General features: G+C 43.1%; 1 protein-coding gene across 2 annotated transcripts in view; it reads right to left on the reverse strand.

Annotated features, from left to right (window-relative positions):
- Positions 1 to 1,462: 1,462 nt before the first annotated feature.
- DOCK11 (dedicator of cytokinesis 11) overlaps positions 1,463 to 19,253 on the reverse strand; it is a 115,963-nt gene continuing 98,172 nt past the window's right edge. Inside the window, exons 48-54 of one of the 2 annotated variants that reach the window (XM_048514039.1) lie at positions 18,806 to 18,952; positions 17,569 to 17,779; positions 16,177 to 16,367; positions 13,835 to 13,935; positions 11,958 to 12,096; positions 2,023 to 2,040; positions 1,463 to 1,925 (exon numbers count right to left, since the gene is read on the reverse strand). In XM_048514039.1, the coding sequence (XP_048369996.1) occupies positions 2,035 to 2,040; positions 11,958 to 12,096; positions 13,835 to 13,935; positions 16,177 to 16,367; positions 17,569 to 17,779; positions 18,806 to 18,952 (795 nt within the window). In that variant the 3' untranslated portion in view covers positions 1,463 to 1,925; positions 2,023 to 2,034. The remainder of the gene's footprint in view (positions 1,926 to 2,022; positions 2,041 to 11,957; positions 12,097 to 13,834; positions 13,936 to 16,176; positions 16,368 to 17,568; positions 17,780 to 18,805; positions 18,953 to 19,253) is intronic. The other variant, XM_048514038.1, reaches the window with a different exon arrangement.

A 19,253-nucleotide genomic window follows, 5' to 3' on the forward strand; every position in this document is an offset into this window, starting at 1 on the left:
TGTTTCAAAATATTTTTCTGCATACACATGGCTTACCTTCAGTCCTGCAATGAAATCCTTGTGCTGTGGTGGCCAGAGGCGTATCTAGGCAAACTGGAGCCCAGGGACAAAACCCGAGTTTGGTCCCCCCCCCCCGTATGGGCGGCCACTCTCCCCCATCACGACTAAACAATGATTTTTTGTACCAGCTCACAAATTACCTCCCACCCCCAGCAAAACATACATGGCTCTCTCCCCACCAACACTCTTTCCTAATTTTGTCTGCACACCAACCCTATGAGGTAGGTTGTTAGCCTGAGAAACAGCTCAAAGCCAGTGAAAGTGGGTATTAAGCATGTAAATCTCTCACAAATCACCCCCAGCAAAACATTTACCAAACAAATGTCAGCATCATCTCTCACAAAACACCTCCAGTGGAATCCACCCCCAAACAGTGTCACTTTCAATGGTGTTTAAACTAGGGAGCCCAGATTCTCCTTTTAAATCCACCTTAAAAGGAGAATCTGGGGTCCTCAGTTAAAACAACATTGAAAGTGATGCTGTTTTGGGGTGGATTCTCCCCCACCCTGAAACAGCATCACTTTCAATGTTTAAACTGGGGACCTCACATTCTCCCTTTAAGTCCATGCCGAAGGGGGTGGATTTAAAAGGAGAATCTGGGGAAATTTGGAGGGTGCCTGCTGTCAGGGATGCAATTGTTAAGCTAGCAGCACCAAAATTTCAGGGTATCTTTAGGAGACTCTTCAGGTTTGGTGAAGTTGGGTTCAGGGGGTCCAAAGTTATGGATCCTCAAATGTGTAGCCCCCATCTCCTATTAGCTCCCATTGGAAACAATAGGGGATGGGGGCACCCCTTTTGGATAGGACTGCCCATGTAATTTTTGGTTTGTTTGTTTTGTTTCTCTTTCTGTATGTTTTAAATAAAAAATAAAGCAGTAAAAATTTTCTGGCGTCACTTTTTAATTTTGTTTTTTTGGGGGGAGATACGACACCATTCCACAATTCCATGCATTCAAAAGAAAACCCCAATGACAAACTGTCCACCCTTATACGAGAAAGAATGCAGCCTCCCCCTTCATGTGTACGGGTTTGGCACAGTTTCTAAAATATCCTTAACAGTTTTTATCCAAAAAGTCTTTTCAGATTAAGAGAAAACCATCAAAGCCTCTTCAAGGATTGCAAATTTGATTCCTGAGGCTTCTGTTTCTTGGTTTGGGGACAGGAGAACCAAAGGGAAACTGATGGATGTAACTGATGGTGCCTAACAGGGTCTCCATGTATCATCCAGTGAGATCATAGAATCCTTCTCCCATGGTCAGCAGAATCTATTGTAGGCAGAATGAGTGAATGCAAACTTACTCAGAAAAAAGTTTGGCTTTCTGGAGGCAGAAATGGGATATCTCTCTTTTTTGGCACAGGGAAATAGCCTATATTGAATTTTACATACTACAACCAATCACTTATTTATAAAACAGTTTTACATTTTATTATATTCCACTGCATAACTTTACATGGTACCATTTTAAAGTTCATTCTTCAATATCTCATCATCTGACAAGTGCCTTCTGGCATCTTGCATTGGTATAACACCACAAAAGTTACAAAAGAAAGCCTGGAGGCATTTCCATGGTTGCTTTTTTAAAAATAATCAGCAAGTACCCTGTTTGAAAGTCTGTTGACTCTGCTTCGAGAAAAAATACTGAATATATATACTGGTCACGTATTTGAATGATGACAACCTTCGGGCCAAGACACAAGTGTTCCTGAGAAAGAACTGCAAAGTATCAGGTTACTCCTAGGTCTTTTTTACAGGTCTGGAGTAGATCTGGGTGAGCCGTAGCCATCCCCTGATGTCCCACTTATGGCGCAGAACACATGTAGGGTGTTGTGCATCCACGAAGAATGGATTGTGTCTTCTTGGTACATCTAGAACAGAAAGCCGAGAAGACAAATTAAGCAAAATGCTCTCAATCTGTGCAGTAACAAAGGTATTTTGACAAGAAGGAAATGAGCATAATGTTACCCAAACTTGTCTTCAAAGCTGTTATTGCAAAGGCAGCATTAAAAACAAACAAAAAACAGGAAAAGAGACATTAGTTAGCAGTGATGGTAGATTCAAATGTTTACTAAGCCGCTTTCAAGAAAGAAAACATTAGTTGACAAAAAATAGTGCCATGTGAGATGTAGCAGATTATCTTATCTCCAACTTTTTGAGCCCATGGTCACCTTTGAAATTTTGAGGAAGGGTGGCAGCTACCACTACAATATGACTGCTGCAGTAACTATACCAAGGCCAAGCACACAGACACCAAAGGAGGAGGAGGATAGTGAACATAAACATGCATACAGACATAACAGGCCATGCGGGGTGGGGGATGACACACAGAAGATGAAGGGGAGACTGGGGTGGGTGGGATAAAACACAGAGAAAACACAAAAAGGTTGATAACACACACACATGACCAAAGTATTAACGCATTAATACTAATGGGATAATACTAATACCAAAACTACCAGTGAGGGATAAAACACATTCAAAGACTAGCAGGGCACGGGGAAGAAAATAAAATATACAAAGATGAAGGTGGTTTCTGCAGGGGAATGGGCTTTTGTGTGGTTTCTCTACTGCCACTATCAGAGTCTTGGTAGACACACCCATTGTTATTATTAGTATGCAACTGTGGTTTAGGCGCTGTCAGGTGGATGAATTCTTCCACAGCCAGATTATATTTCATCCCAGTGTCAGCATCAGGATTTGCCTTGCTTGGAGATGGCAGTAAATTGAAGGAGATGTTTTGTTGGGAGAAAAGCAACGAGCTGGAGGGACCATTTGAACCATATTTCTTTCAATTGCTGCCTCATAGCCTGTGGAGCCATTCGATATCTCATTTTCAAGAAGCTGTGCAGGTTGGTCCTGTGGGATTGTCTCCAACTGACTGGAGTCTTGCTAGGACCCTTTTTTGAGCAGGTGTGGATAGTCCAAAAAAGTTGTACATAATAAAATTCACTGCATCTGCAGGGATCTCTGGCTTCTTATTTGAGAAGTTCTGGGGTAAGCTTTGTTCCTCACTCGTGACACCGGTTGCAGTTTGGGAGAAGGAGCATTCCCTTCCTTGTTAAAAAAGGGTCCAACAATCAAATTCCTAAAAATTCGGATGGGGAACACCCCAGAGGTTTGTAAATACCATTTTCCCTTCATTAGAAGATTTGTCATAGAGGCTTGGGGGAAGCTCGGTAAAACCCTGGTATGTTGAGTAGAAATTGTGAGAACTTCAACTGAGGGGACTGAGAACATCTTTTATTTTTAAAAAATCCATCTCAAATTGTAATTGGCTTTTTGGATGGAATTCCAGCGAGGCAACCGACCATTATATGGAAATACATCGAGGACTATTTGTGATGGGAACAAGAGTAAGCTCAAAGTCTTTTTTGGCTAGAGTCAACGCCTGCTTCCTTATAAGAGTTTGTTTCTACTACACAAGAGGGGACTTTTTCATTTACTATTTTCTAAGGCCTGAGAGGCTTCATATTTTCTTTAATGACTTTTGACAGAAGTTTGTTTATTTGGCTGATCACTTGGTCCATCCTTTCTCCAGTGTGATGAAGTGTCTTTGCTGTTAGAGGCATGGCTCTGCGAACTCTACAAGCAGCTTTGTGATTAAATTTTCCTCCAGTATGCCTCCTTCCAAAATGTTTCCCCATGACTTACAATAAGAGCCTGTTGCTTCAGCTGCATTGTCCAGCTGCTCTGAGTCAGTTACGGAATCAGTTTCCCCTCCTCCCACCAGGGGAGTGAATCTAAAACTGGAAAAACACTTGGGGAAATGCCAGAAGGTACAAAATAGCACCATATTGCTGTGGGGAAGTGGTGTGTGTATGTGTATAACCCAGGGGTAGGGAACCTGCGGCTCTCCAGATGTTCAGGAACTACAATTCCCATCAGCCTCTGTCAGCATGGCCAATTGGCCATGCTGGTAGGGGCTGATGGGAATTGTAGTTCCTGAACATCTGGAGAGCCGCAGGTTCCCTACCCCTGGTATAACCCTTCCCAATACCATTGAATCCAGGGAAGATAACCCTTGTGGAAATGTCTGAATAATGGAGAGGGAGGACAGAGCACACAAAACTGTTTGGCTTTTGAAATGACCCTGTGTATTTTCTTGAAGCATAAAGCAGGTGTCTCGGGAGAATGCTCACAGGTGTGTACCATGTTAGAGAACCTTGACCTAGTCAAACTGTTCGCATTGAAATATTACTATATCTTTATATCTAGTGAAGGTTAAAAATGCCAGAGCTGGTCATGGCAATTTCCCCCTTTTCTGATTTTGCTGCTAGGAAGAGTATCCTAGTGTTTAACTCAGGGTTGCTGCTGAAGTTTGCCTCATATTTGGGGCTGGGCAGATCCCTGACATGCACACTGAGCCATAAATTGTCAACCGTCAGTGTTGCGGCTGCTGTAACGAACCCAAGGACTTTCTTATCAATCAATTCATCTGCACATGAACGCACAGCTCTCCTTTGTGTCAACAGGATTGTGCAAGGGAACTTCCTGGTTGATTGCGCCCTATGCATCTTTTCATTTAAATGTCTCTCTCACCTCTCCTCAAAGATTCCAGGTAGGCTACGCATCCCTAGGGGGTGAGGGCCATTTTGGAGCTACCTCTTGAGGCTTAAGCACACTGGGTTCCTATTCAAAAGCTTATGGACTTGCAGGGAGAAAAAACTGCAAAACATGCTATACACAATGCCAGTGCTCAATTCTAATGAATAGCATCCTGAACATACCTTCTACAAACCATGCAATCCATGGACACAGACAGACAAACAAGTGAACAGGGAAGAGAAGGAAATGTCCTTTCCTTAATTTGAAGTCAAGTTAATTTGCTTCAGACCCCAAAGTCTAGTCCAGTCCTGCAGCTTCTCTCCCATTACAGTCGACCACATGCACAAATCTCTCTTCTGAGTATTATTCTTCATTGTTGCATTGTTTCCTAGTTGCACATCTGATTTCACATAGCAGCCAGCTAGTTGTGCCCCTTGGTTTGCCAGGAGCCGATTAGCGCAAGGCCTGATGTCTCAAACCGCCTTCCATTTCCCCCCCAACACTTGGAGCTAGAAGAGAGATGCCCTTTTTGAGTTGGTAAAAGAACGATACGTGAACCAGGAAAGTCAGAAGGAGCTTTCTAATTTTAAAAACCTGATGAATAGAGACTACACATTACGATTAACAATATCTTGGTGGAACGTACAGCAGCCCTATTGCAGTTAGAAATCAGTAGATCCATCATTATTCCTTGGTTTAATTCTGATGAGGGTCATGCTCTGGCTATCTTTATGCAAGGAAACAGAATTTCAGGATGCTGATAATAGATCTGGAGCAAGGAAAAGGATTATTCCCTTGAGGTGTTTTTTTTGGGGGGGGGCATTTTGAAGGGATTTATTTTATTTTGACTTCTGGGAATCCAACTCTGGAAGAACCTTGGATTCTGACAACGAAGTTCCACTCTGGTAAATGCTTTTTGTGATTCTGAACTCTTCAAATGAGGAGAGCAACTCAGTACAGGAAGATTCCAGAAACATCCTTAGCAGAAGCCAAAAAGAAGAATAAAACATGCTCTTAATTTCCAGTGTGTTAATCATGTGTGCCAGTGAGACACAAAACATTCTCTTGGAAGACTTCCCAGATACATTCTTCAATGCTCAAGCTCTGGTAAGAGTTCAGAAAAAAAAACAGTGTAAAGTTTGTTTGGAACACACTGAGATATTACTTAAAAGGCAATGCAGATACTTCATTTATCAGTGGGGTCATTGGAGAAAGAGACAGAGAGAGCTGCAAGAAGCTAGGCACCTCAAGTACTGGGTGACAGGAGCCATCTCCTACTGCTGAGTACACCCTGCCAACATTTCTTCGTATTGATGTGAGCAGTATTAGGAATCAGGTGTGGCTGCAAAGTTGGTTACATACAATTGTACACTTGCAGGAATCATACAATGAGTGATTGCCTGAGCTTCTGAGCAATCCTTTGCACTCCCTGCCCCAGCCTTCTACCAAGACCTACATGCAGGATCTCAGCTCTCTGACATACCTTTACATTTATCCTTGTTTGCATGCACTTTTATATATTGACTTGTGCATTTCTGTATTGTCTGTGCTTTTTTGGCAAGTATTTTCATGATTTTCTTAATTCTGCTATTGCATGTATTTTACACTTTTTTATAGCATCTCGCTGTGATTTTTCTCATGTAACAACTACAATTGCAGTGCAATGTTACTTATAAAATATATGGTAATAATTAAGGTTCCACAAATCCCCATGTGCTGGCTCATATGATAGATAGAAATTTAATTGTGGAAGTTTTTTTTTTTAAAAAAGGTAATTAAAATGCAAAACCTTGAAGACTGAAAAGCAAACCTGACTCCTAGAACCAAAGAAAATTTGTTAAGGTCTGGTAACAGTTGGAAATTAAGACTTTCTGGTGAGGAGTTAGGAGTTCAGTATCGTTGTAATTGTAGCAATGCCTTTGTGATACCCAGAGAGACCCAGACACAGGCCTGAAGTAATTTCAAGTGTCAAACCCAGCCACCAGCCCAGCGCCAGCAGTTAGTATGGACAGCAGGAGCACTCTCAGTTATGCTTCACACAGTAATTTCCAAGTTGAGGCAGGGTGTGGCCTCAATCTTCAGCTTGCCATCTGCTAGATCCCCAGGCAAACACAGGCCTTGACTGTCAAAGCTCAGGCACCTATCCAAATGAACACATCTTCACGCCTGAGTTATGATACAAGAATGATTTCCCCAGCGCCTTGTGTTTTTGATTTAAGGCAATAGTGCATTAAGTTCATGCAGTGTTGAGCAACGTCAAGAAAACAATGTGGCAGAGTTTGCAGCTAAAAGCTGGCTTTTTCCTATGCATGGAAAGCCCCACTGCACTTTTTACAAAGGTGTTTTTGGGCTTCAGACTCTCTAGTTCCTGTTTCCAGTTCCTGTTTTGCAAACATTGTTAAAGGTGGAACTTTGCACAAGTATTCTAAATTAATGCATGTACCAAACCTGAGCTTTGCAGAATATGGAGATTTTTTTAAAAAAAGGATGAATTCAGAGAAGGGGAATAATGATACATGGTTTGCCCGTGAAGTAAGGTGGAAGATCTGGAGGCTACAGAGGTGAAAGGGTCAGGTTGGCGCACTGACATAAGAAACTTAACCCACTGATCACTAGAAATGGCTCATTCAGTTCCTTCTGGTTACGAAATTCGAAACACCCAAGTATCACCAACTCTTCTCATCCTTGAAGACCAAAAACCTCCTTTTAATGTTCTAAAAAAACTTAACCTGGAGATGTTTGAGACCTTACACAGAATTTGCGTATGACAGAGTGCTCGCTCTTCAGCATATAGAAGCCTCCTGTGTTTTAAGATCCCTGACTGAAAAATAAATTGCAACAAACATTTTAAATTCTTTCAGAATTCCCCTCCCCAACATGTTTGTCAGTATTAGAATGATTCCAGAAGCTCTTTATGATTATCCAGCATTCTTTTGAAAAAAGGACGTAATGTCATTTGTATTTCTTCCACCCATCAACAACCATGGGGAAAGGAAAATAAAAGACCCACAAGACAGCTTGTTTGAATAATGATCTGACTGGAGTCTATGAACAAAGACAGCCTGTTCCAAAGGACTCTTAAGAGTCCCATTACATAGTCTGCAGTCATGGAGAACTGTTTGCACATTTGAAAATTAACAGAATGTAGAAGCAATCATGCAAATCAGCTGTTGGTATGCAAATCAAACAGCAGAAAATGACCACTGGTTCTTACCTGTGGAAGGTTCCTCTCCTTTGAGTGTCTGAGAGCATCTTTCTGGGTAATTCCCTCCATTCACCAGGGAGGCAGAAACAAGATGTTTGTGTTTCCTGTATTCTGTGGTAATTATTCAGAACACCTCAGTTTTGGGACTCCCAACAGCTGATTGTGCATCCAACTACGAAAACCTCCTAGAGGACATAACCATGACAAAAAAAAATAGCCTTCATTCCTCACAGGTTCAAATGGAGATCTTGTCACAGCATTTAGGATGGTGTTCAGTTTATACGTTGTGAATCAGTGCATCTGTGGTGCCTCCTGTATCAGCACCCCCTTGGAGACACGAAGTTCAGGAGGGAGTCTGGTCACTGGGAAATCCTCCATGGTAGTTACAACAGATGCTAATGCCATGATATGTCTCTGCAGGATGAAGGCCAGGTCAGGAGACATGTGGCTAACTCCTTTCCATCAACATCAGCACATGAAGACTTTTTAGGTATAATTGTAAATCCAGGTAGTTCCTGGAGGCCAGCAACAGTTCAGTGACTTGGGAACTGAACCCTAAAACTGAGAGAAGGCACTGTTCAGCTTCCAGATGGCTAACTGTAGTATGTCTGCGTCTGGACGAAGAAGAAGCCTTCTACTAAAAGGTTCCTTCTGGACAGGATCCTGAAGGGAGGTGTTGTTAGCAATAGTTGCAGTGCTGAGAATCATGGCCACTTTGGTCAGAAGGGGTGCTACTAGCACCTCCCTCCATTGCCCCCCTACCTTTCTGAGAAACATAGAGAAGACTGGAATCAGGGGAAAGTATAAGGTAGACCACAAGGTCAATTCTATGTTAGGTCATTCACCGCTTGATGGTGCTGGAACCACATAAAAAATCTTGGCAGCTGATTGTTTTGGGGTGAGGTGAAGAGATCCAATTCAGCAATCCCCGTCCAATGTATTATATCCAGAATGCTTCTCTTGTAGCGCTCATTCTCCTTCTGATAAGCGCTGTCAGCTGAGCCAGTCTGTTTCCCGATTTGGTTCTCCTCTAATGAATTTGGCCTTCAGAGACAGTGGATGCATCTCTGCCCAGTTCATTATCCTGGCTGCTTCCCAGTGTAAGCCGTCAGACCTTGAACCTCCCTGTTTGTGGAGGTATGATGTGGTGGCCATATTGTCTGTACAGAGTAGAATATGGCTGCCCACTATCTGCTCCTCAAAGGCTTTAAATGATAGGTTAATTATCCTCCACTCCAGACAATTTATGTTGAGCTTGGTCTCCTGTGGACTCCATTTGCCCTGCTTGGGACACTTTCCATTACAGCACCCCAACCAGTTAGGCTTGTGTCTGTTTGTATTTGGGTAGGTAGAACTACTTGAAGTGTTTCAACTTGAGCCACCAGGACACTTTGCTCTTGGCTGGAACCATCAGTGGCACGTCCATCTTGTGAGAAATTTAATATTGGTATGATCAAAGGAACTGCTGCAAGAGTCAGGAGTGGGACTGACCCCATTGAAGTACAGCTACATTGGATATGAGGAGATCATAAGGCTCGTCAAGAATGGTAGAGATGAAGTTCTGCTGGTAGTTGGGCCTGATCTTTTGGGCCTTCTGGTTCATCACAAACAGACACCCTTTGCGGTGTCAATAATGACTCCTAGGTGTTCCTTGGATTGAACCAAATGTAATGAGCATGTGGAGTAATCCACCAAAAATCTGTGCTGCTCTATATATTGTAAGGTCATTTGGGTGTTGACTATTGCTTGTAGAAAAAAGTGAGACCGGACCAGAAGGTCAAAGATAAGGATCTCTTGTCCTTGAAGGAGGACCACTAGGTTGACCAACAGCTTCAAAAACACCTGAGGAGCTATGCAGAGGCCAAATGGCATGGCCTTGCACTGAACATGGTCACTGTTCACTCAAAGACCTTAGCAGCTGAAGACAACTTGGCAAAATTTGAATATGCAGGTACACTTCCGTGAGGTCAATTCCCTTGGTTGCAGGGAATTGGCAATAGAACAAAGAGTCTTCATTCTAAAATGGCGCAGTTTCAGGAACTGATACAGAAACGTCAAGACCTGGATTGCGTGCCAGTCCCTGATCTATTTTTTCTGTAGTGCAGACAACTAGCTACTGCTCTCCCCAGAGGCAGGAAAAGAATCAGGGTTTTCTGGGTAATTACCACAAGCTACAGGAAACACAAATATTTTGTTCCTGCCTCCCTGGTGAATGCTGGGAATAACCCAGAAAGATGTCCTCCAGCTCAGAGGGAAAACCAAGAGGAAGTTGGAAACCAAGGGCGAATTGCCATGAAATGATCCTGGAGTCCATTTTTAAAAACACAATATTTATATACTTGCATTTCTCCTAACCAACTCGGGACCCCAGGCGGTAAATGGAGGCCCGAGGCACCTTTAAGTCTTCCAGTGTGTTCACTGCATGGTTGCCCACCCTGGTTGCCCTTAATTCTATCCTCCTTGTTGCCCTTAATTCTATCCTCCTTGTAACCCCTTCTGCTGCCTTCCAAAATGCAGCAAAGTTGTAAACAAGACAGAATGGGAAGAAGCATGACCTCCCCAGTCTCATGCCAATTGCTCTCTCCTTGCTAACAGGAACAGCTGAGATCCAGAGATGAGAACTGAGATCCAGAGTTGAAAACCAAGTAATTTACAGTGTATCTTGCCACCAAATTCTATGTGGGGGTTTTTTTTGCATTCCACATGTTTTTCCTTGTTTGGATCTGGAAGTGTTTTGCCTTCATTTCTCCCCTGTTGATTTTCTAATAATTTTAACTGGTGTTTTTTTTAACCATTCCTGAGCCGGAGCTCCTTGAGAATGCAATCATGTTGAAATGTTCTTTATTTCTCTGCCCCATTGATCATCTGGACCTTATCCGTGTCACTGCATGGTTGCCCACCCTCCCCTTTAGCCATTTTCTCTTCCCCCTCCTCCTTTTTCAAAAGAATTTTAAGTACTTTTTTCCTCGTTGTCATAACAAACTAGCAATGTATTGTTCAGGTGGATAGAAGGAAGCAGGGATGATCGAACTGGCTTTGTCAATGTCACATAGAACTTGCAATGTTAATGTTTGGGCAGAGATATAAAGAAGCAAGGACGACTATATCAGCAGTGACACTTGAGTGATTGAAAAACATACTAGGAGCAATTGCTGCATGTAACTGAGGACTACTGTAGTGGCAATTGTGCATTAGTGCAGATCAAATCTGGCCAAAATATGCAGTTCTTTGTGAGGGTGTGGGGTGGGCTAACTATTTCTGTTCCTTCAGGTAATAGCACCTGCTCTAGGAGTTGTTCTAGCTTCCATTTTGGGTTGGTAGTTCTCAATAGCAGAAATGGAGGCTGGGGCATTTTTGAATTGCTGCTTTAAAATGTTACTGCACAGTAATGTTAGAGCGCCTGTGCAAAATATTTGCATCTCACCACCATCAGGAATAACACATTTTCAGAAGTAGCAAGTGGAATAAATACAACTGAAGAGACAAGGAGGGAAAACTCAAAATGACCGGGGTGTGTGTGTGTGTGTGTGTGCGGAATTATTTCCGCACAGAAAACGTTTCCAAGGAAAGGCCGAGAATAGGAACCCTGGGACAAACAGGATCTTGCATAATCAAAAGAGAGTCAACCTCCAGCCCTCCCTTTCCCTCATGCTGCCCTCTTGCCAGTTCCCCCACCTCTTCATAGAATGAGGGTACCAATCTTTATCTGAAGGACTGTAAGTTTTCAAACATGGGAACTGAGCCTGGTACATGATTTAAATGGGCAGCCATATGCAGGGGGCAGATTGCAATAAAAACTATTTTGTTTAATTACATCGCTAATTCTGACAATGGGACCTGGATTCCCTTATTGCAGAGCTTGGATTTTTTGTTGCTGCCAGGCACCTATAGCCATGATCCCATGAAGGTGCCTGGTCAGTTCTATGGATTATCTACGAGAATCTGGCTGTTAAAACTCCTACACTTCACCCTGCAGTCATTTAGCTTTTGCAGCAATGCTCAACCCCATGCCCACTGCCCGTAACCCTGGCCTGTTTCAACAGTCCATTTCTCAACACTTTTCCACAGTAATGTTTGGAGTAAGTATACTCCAAACTAAGTTTGGAACTAAGTATACATTTGCTTTCAGAGTGGCCCTCCCAATATCTACCTGTTCATGTATGATGTCTGACAGCTCTTTCACCATGTCTCTGAAGTTGGACTTCAGCCCTTCGTGGTATTCTGCTTGGTCTTCTTTGATTAGCCGTTCATTGAGCTCCAGAGCAATTCCACAAGCTTGTATAAACTTCCTATCGGAGGAAAAATGGCCTTTGTGAACACAGGCTGTAGAATCCAACTGGGCAGAAGTGTAAATGATTTTATTGGCAGGGGAAAGGAAGAGATCACTAGGTCAGGAGAGCAGAGGGTACCTTTAGATGGATTGAAGTGGCTACCTTTTATATTGGCTGGCCTAGATTTGGATTAAAAATGATAAACCTACCCAAACATCCATGTGGTTACTCTTTTTTTTAAACAGTAAGAAAAGTTCAGCAGTGGAATTCGCTGCTTAGGAAGGTGGTGAGCTCCCCCTCTCTGGCAGTCTTCAAACAGTGGCTGAACAAACACTTGCCAAGGATGCTCTAGGACAGGTTGATCCTTCATTGAGCAGCGTGTTGAACTAAATGGCCTGTGTGGCCCCTTCCTACTTTATGATCCTATGTAAAGGTCTCGCCTGGCACAAAACTGTCCACTCCACGTGGCAGGGACATGATGGGAACAGAATGATGTTGGTTGGTGATGCAACTCACTGATGATGCATTCTAAAGGATTTGTTTACGCTACAATTCCCAAACGATGTGCTAGCCTGTTAACACAAATATGCCATAAGAGAATTGCTAGAATGGCATGATAAGTAGTTAGATCATTAAAAGCTCTTATGAACCTGTAGCATTCACCAGAGCAGGTTGCCCACCAGGTTTCTGGTTGAGCTGCCACCTTCTTCTTTCTCTGGGAGGGCAATCGTATGGGAGCTCTATATAAATGCTGTGGTTGATACAGAGGAGCAGCCAAATGACATAGCCTCAGTAAAGGATATCTATTGTTCCTCTGCACTAATCACCATTCTGTGTTGGACTTATGCAGCAACAAAGGGTGTGGACTCCTTCCAGAGTTCTAATAGTTAGTTCTAATTCTTATCCACTTTGAACCAAAGTTGTCGGGTGTGAGAGGGAAACATGCCTCCAGTTTTAATTTAGGAAAAACAGCTATTGACATTAGGGGCAGATTCTGAACAAGTTCTATATGCTGGTTAGGTTGTGATCAGTTGTGCTCCGGAATTTATTTCTCAACAATGGTGTGCAATCTCATCCTCAGAACCTTAGCTTTCTTTCTTAAAGTCACTACTGTTTACTGAATAAAGATAAGCCTGAATATGTGTATGCTGGAGAACTCTTAAGAAATGCAGCAGGATGGAAAAACTCATCAAGATTTCCAATATGGAAAAAAAGGAAAATGAACTTTGCTTTTCCCTGCGACTAACACAGAGAGAGTAGCTGAGTCCATACACTGCAGCCCTGAGCTTTTTCCAGGGTCATCCATGTGTGGACTTTGCCCTCTGCTCTTCTTTTGTTATTACAAAGCTCAGGTTGTACCAGGGTAGTGGCCAAGCAAAAAATTATGTAGCTGGTTCCACTTGTTTCAAAATGCAATGGGAAGGTCAACTTATTGTTGAAGGCTTTCATGCCAAGAGTCAACTGGTTGTTGTGTGTTTTCTGGGCTGTGTGGTCACGGTCTGGTAGCTTGTGCTCCTTACGTTTCACCCGCAGACACCCAGACTCATACAAATGTGACCCATCACCATGAGAAGTGCATACCCCACCACACAATCACTCCACACTGTGCCACGGAAACACATCACATTGAGACATGCCTCTGAAGATGCCAGCCATAGATGTGAGTGAAACGATAAAAGCCAAAGCTACCAGATCATAGTCACACAGTCCAGAAAACCCACAACAGCCAGAAATGTCAACTACTTGAATAACTAACCTGAACATCTCTTTCAACTCATTCACCTTCTTGGTGGGATATTTACTGGAGTGCCGGTCATCCAGGAAAGCCCTCGCATAGGCCAGTGGACCAGCATTGACCTGCAAAGTGTGAATGGAGATTTGGTTCAGTTTGGGATTTCAACCGAGGAAGAGAAAAATCAAGAGCAAATAAGCTGAGAGGACTTTAGAAGTGTTAGTTGTATGTATTTATTTAATGTGTTTAAATAAATGAAAAGTTGATGACATACATTATCTGCTTATATTATTTAAACAGCAAATACAGGATTTGTTTAAATCAACAGTACAAAGGGACTAAGTCCCAGGGTATGATTGGAAAGCACATGGTCCAAGCAATGTAACGCTGAAACTAGAAAACCAATAAATACTGCAGCAGTAGATGAGAAATTAAAGTCAATATAAAAGAAGCAAGCCTAGAAAGAATCACGTCAAACAACAAAGTCAACCACTGACAATGCAGGAGCAATAAAAGTGTTTTAATCTGGTGCATAAAGCTCAAAAGGCTCAGTATCAGTGAAAACTCCTATAGGGAAGGTGTTTCAAAAATGAGGTGCTACATATAAGGTAGCCATCTACCTTATGCATGAAGGAGGGGATGTGCAGAATAGTTCTATGGATTATCTGCCTGACTTTACTACTGTACATCAATCACGGTTCTGCCTCACCAGACCGCTCTACCCTGTATGCTTGCCCGGTTCACACATGTAGGTAAATCACACAATTACTGTATACTTTTATTGGCTGCTGAATGTGTGGATCTGCTCCACTGAAAAGCAGGGGAGCATGAAGGCTCCGTTTGAGGTGTTAAACCTAAGCTTGCCCATTCACACATACAAGCCATAAATGGACACTGCAGTGACGACATACCTCTGTGAGCCAGCCCTTGACAACTGATGGTTGAATGTGTTAGACAGCACTTTACCTAGGATGAAGATCACGCACATGCAGATCTGACTCAAGAGAGAAGACTTGAGATGCAAGAACACCCAGCTACGCAGAATGAAAGATGGAATGGGGCAGGTAGCCTAACCCTTGATTGTGAGGCACAGCCCATGCCTTTTTGAGCCTCCTCCACAACTCAGCCTAAAAACACCCAAGCCACCATTTCCAGAAGCGGGGAGGATGTGGAGAATAAAGGCAAAATTTATCAATAAGTGGGATGCAAGATCGTTGTCTAACAGCCTGAACCTGTGACTTTGGTACCTTCCCATTTAATGCTTGCTTTGAGTGTGGCTAAAACAATTTTAGCAGAGGAATACAAAAGGAGTTGCATAGGACAGCAGAGGCGTAGCTGGGCCAAACTGCGCCCGGTGTGCAGTCTATATTTTCCGCCCCCCCGCCCCGCCCCGCAGCGCCCTCCCTTCCCCCCTTCCCACACTTACATTAGTTCCTTTCCTTTTCCTAGAACTTCTTCAGGCTGAAAAAAAAAGGCCTATTCACAGTTCAGGCTTAAAAACGGCCTGATGGGATCTATACTTCCCAGGAGATCTTGTGAGCCCCAAGGTCTCCTGGGAACTGTAGTTCCTCAGGCCATTTTTAGCCTGTACTGTGAACAGGCCTTTTTTTTCAGCCGGACAAAGTTCTAGGAAAAAGAAAGGAACTAAGGTAAGTGTGGGAAGGAGGACGGGAGGGGGGTGCTGCATGGGGGCGGGGAAGGGCCTGGGGGAGGGGTCAGGGGGAATTTTGGGCCCCCCACATGACCCAAAACCGTGTGCCCGGTATGTGGCACACCCTCCCAGCCCCTCGTAGCCCCACCTCTGCAGGACAGCATCTCTCACATCTCTACCACACCCACCCTCTCCATTGCTGTAGAGCACAGTCCATCTTAATCAAGTGCAAACTCTTCCTTATGCGCCTCCTCTCTCTATTTCCATGTGTCCAAGCCACTAACCACAGCCAGCATCATGATTTATAAATGAATTTGTAAATTTATTTTGATTCTGCCAATGTAGCTACGAACTTTATTACCGTGAATACTATTACTCTTATACTTTTTAGAGAACAGAGCACTTGGCAGTTTATTGAGTAATTTAAACGAAACAGGTCTCTGCTGTTGCTAAGCTTAGGCTCAAGATCTTGACAAGGAGATAACAAAGACAGAGGACAAATAAATGAAGGATGAACACAAATAGTGCAGTTACACAACCCCCCAACCCAATGATGTAACAATTTGCAGTAAACATCAGGTTTCAAGACCATCTGCTAGACTCTGCAACTAGTAGTTAATGATTTCTAGAAAACAAACCCATATCTAGCCAGCAGGTTTGTTATTTCAAGGGGGCATTGGGGGGGGGGGGCGGTCACACATGCCTGGTACCTTACCTGGACCGAGACAGAGCCCTGGAGCTTCAGCTGGAGCTGGATCATGTCAGGGTCAGCCAAAGTGCATAGCTGCTGCAACTCTGCTGTCTTTGCCTTTATCTCATCTAACGCCACATCAATTGGCTTCAGATTGACTTGATGCTCGTAACTGACAGGAATCCTCTTTTTTACATATGGGAAAGAGTTGGACGCTAGCAGGAAAGAGCAAACAAAATTGGAGGGGTCTGCTGCTAAGGTCACACATCAAACTTCATAAGGCACTGCTCAGAATTGCTCATCATCTATTTGCAAGGGATTAGACAAAATTGTGGAGCCACCAATAGCTACTAAACAAAAAGACCTAAGGCAGAGGTCTTCAAACTATGGCCCTCCAGATGTTCATGGACTACAATTCCCATCAGCCCCTGGCAGCATGGCCAAGTGGTAGGGCTCATGGGTATTGTAGTCTCTAAACATCTGGAGGGCCATAGTTTGAAGACCCCTGACCTAAGGTAACCACTGCACCCAGAGGTAGTAAACCTATGAACATCAGTGGTAGCAGGGAAGACCCTGGCCTCTATGCCCCATTGGTTGGTGCTCCGAGGCAACTGGTTGGGCATTGTAAAATAGGATGCTGGACTAGATGGATCAGTGGTCTGACCCAGCAAAGCTTCTCTTGTGTTTTTTTTCCTCATGAGCCTCTTAGAAGATAGGTATAGAGTTGCTCCATTAGAATGAAGATGTTGTAATCTCTTAGCTAATATTGGGGTACACAGGAGCCAGGAAGGCCTGCAACCAGCATGGCGTAGTGGTTAAGAGCAGGTGACTCTGACCTGGAGAATGGGGTTTGATTCCCCACTCCTTCACATGAGTGAAAGACTCTTATTCTGGTGAATGAGATTTGCTTCCCCACTCTACACTCCTGCTGGGTGACCTTGGGCCAGTCACAGTTTGTTTTGAACTCTCTCAGGGCCACCTACTGCACAAGGTGTCTGTTGTGGAGAGAGGAAGGGAAAGAAGTGTGTAAGTTGCCTTGAGTCTCCTTATAGGAAAGAAAGGCAGGGTATAAATCCAAACTTTTCTTCTTCTTAACTAAAGCTGGAATTTAGCTAATGAAATCAACAAATTTCAACATAAGTCACCTCACTTTTAATCAGATAATGTAATTAACATTTCAGTCAGCAGAGAGAGTGAATTCTGTTCTCTATTTGTAGAATTATATTCTAGCCACAAATTATACCGACAATTAGTGTTGGGCCTCTCTGGATTCCACTTTTTAAAATGTTCTCCTTGACCTCTGATCTGACTGCTTCCTGTCTCTTGTGGACACCGGCCAATCTCTGACCATCACAGAAGGCTTTGTACCAGAAGGGCCCTGTCCCCCTTCTCCACCATTCAGGAGGTGGAACTCACTTGTAAGGACGGTCCTTCTTTTACACTGCTCCTCCACGCTCCCGTGTTTTTTCCCAGACAAGGTATAAGGCGTTTCAAACACAAATCTGCTGATGTTGTGGTTTCTTTCAAAATCTGTCTTCCTTTCTGAAAGTTCTTTCTCATCAAAGAAGGGCTTTAAGTAAGTCACTTGAATGTGGGCAAACTTCGAATCGAGATCTTTGACATTAACCTAAGAGAAGAAAGGGATTGCTTATTAAAAAGGAAAGCGTCTTTACCCAGATCTTCTTGTGCTTCACAGATATCTAACCAGAAACCTAAAAGCTGCACGATGAATGTCATGAGCTCAGTGGTCTTTTAAACAAGAGAGATGATCTAGCAATTCAAGAGCGTTTCAAAAGGTTTAAAAGCATGGGGTCATTTCATTAAAAATATGTAAACAATTTCACTGAATTTGATTCAAGACTTTTAGTGGACCTTTAAAAGCTCTTTGGGTCTTAAAGCAGCTTAAGCCACCAATATAATCTCAATTACAAGCCATAATAAAAACATAAAACATGAACAGCAGAATAGAAGTTCATGAACTGAGGAACAAAACCACAGCAAACGTATTTTTAAAATCTAACATCAACCCCCATTAACCCAAATACCAATTAACTAACTCAAAAGCATGTCAGAAAATAAACATTTTGATTGCCCTTATGGAATTCAAAAGGGAAGATGCCAAATTTGCTTTGCGAGGAAGAGTTCTACAGTCTTGATGCCAGTATTGAAAAGGCTGCTGGTGCAAAATAATGCCATCAAGCCTCCAACAGTAGTGGTATGTGGAAGTATACCTCCCTCAATGACCTCAGAGAATGGCTACAGGCTCCTTCAAAGATGGCCCCACAGGAGTCAAGTAAAAGCCATATTCTTTGGATTTAGAGGAAGATGCCTCAACTGCTTAGTAGCTTGGAAGGCTGTGAAACCCGGAAGACCTTCCCTCCTTCTCGGGTATTGCAGGACACTGTTGGATGTGATTAGTTCGGAGGTTCTCTAACCTCTTCCAGGACAGGAATTGACTGCCTCCAGAGATTGGTATTCCTGCCTCAGCCTGTTTCCTTCAACCATTTCCTGATCCTCCCTCTGACACCACAGTTCATAGTTTGTGATCTCCCTTGAGAGTTAGAAATACCATTGCTAGAACAAAACTCTCTGTGCTTTCTGAGAATGTTCCTACTTTTGCTAGGATTGGCACACTGTCTAATGCAAACCCCACCTTATTTGAATCCTGGATGATTTTGACATTCTCGGTCCCAAATTTCTCTCCATAAAGTTTAAGCAGCCGCAGGGAAATTTCTGAAAGGCCAGTCAACTTGGGCTCTTTGTAGATGTATTCCTTGCCATCTTCTTCCTCAAAGAAAGCCTTTTGTTGAGCAGAGACATGGAAGTACCAAGTTAAACACAGTAACAATAATACAGTTACAAAAACACATTTTAGAATAGTGCAATATTATGTTTATGAGTCTTTTGCTTAAAGCTGCGTACTACACAGTTGCACAGGAAGACATCAGAATTGCAAGATGTAGTACTGGTTGCAAAACTCAGTTTCTCGAGAATATATTTTCACTTTAAAAAATCAGGTTTACAGCTATAAAGGTAAGAGTGGCACACAGGACAGGGGCAGGTTCCTTGCTCTTGATGGCAGCACCAGAATGAATCTGTAG

This window comes from Sphaerodactylus townsendi, linkage group LG13 (genome assembly GCF_021028975.2).
Source record: "Sphaerodactylus townsendi isolate TG3544 linkage group LG13, MPM_Stown_v2.3, whole genome shotgun sequence".
In the NCBI taxonomy this organism is placed as follows: domain Eukaryota; kingdom Metazoa; phylum Chordata; class Lepidosauria; order Squamata; family Sphaerodactylidae; genus Sphaerodactylus; species Sphaerodactylus townsendi.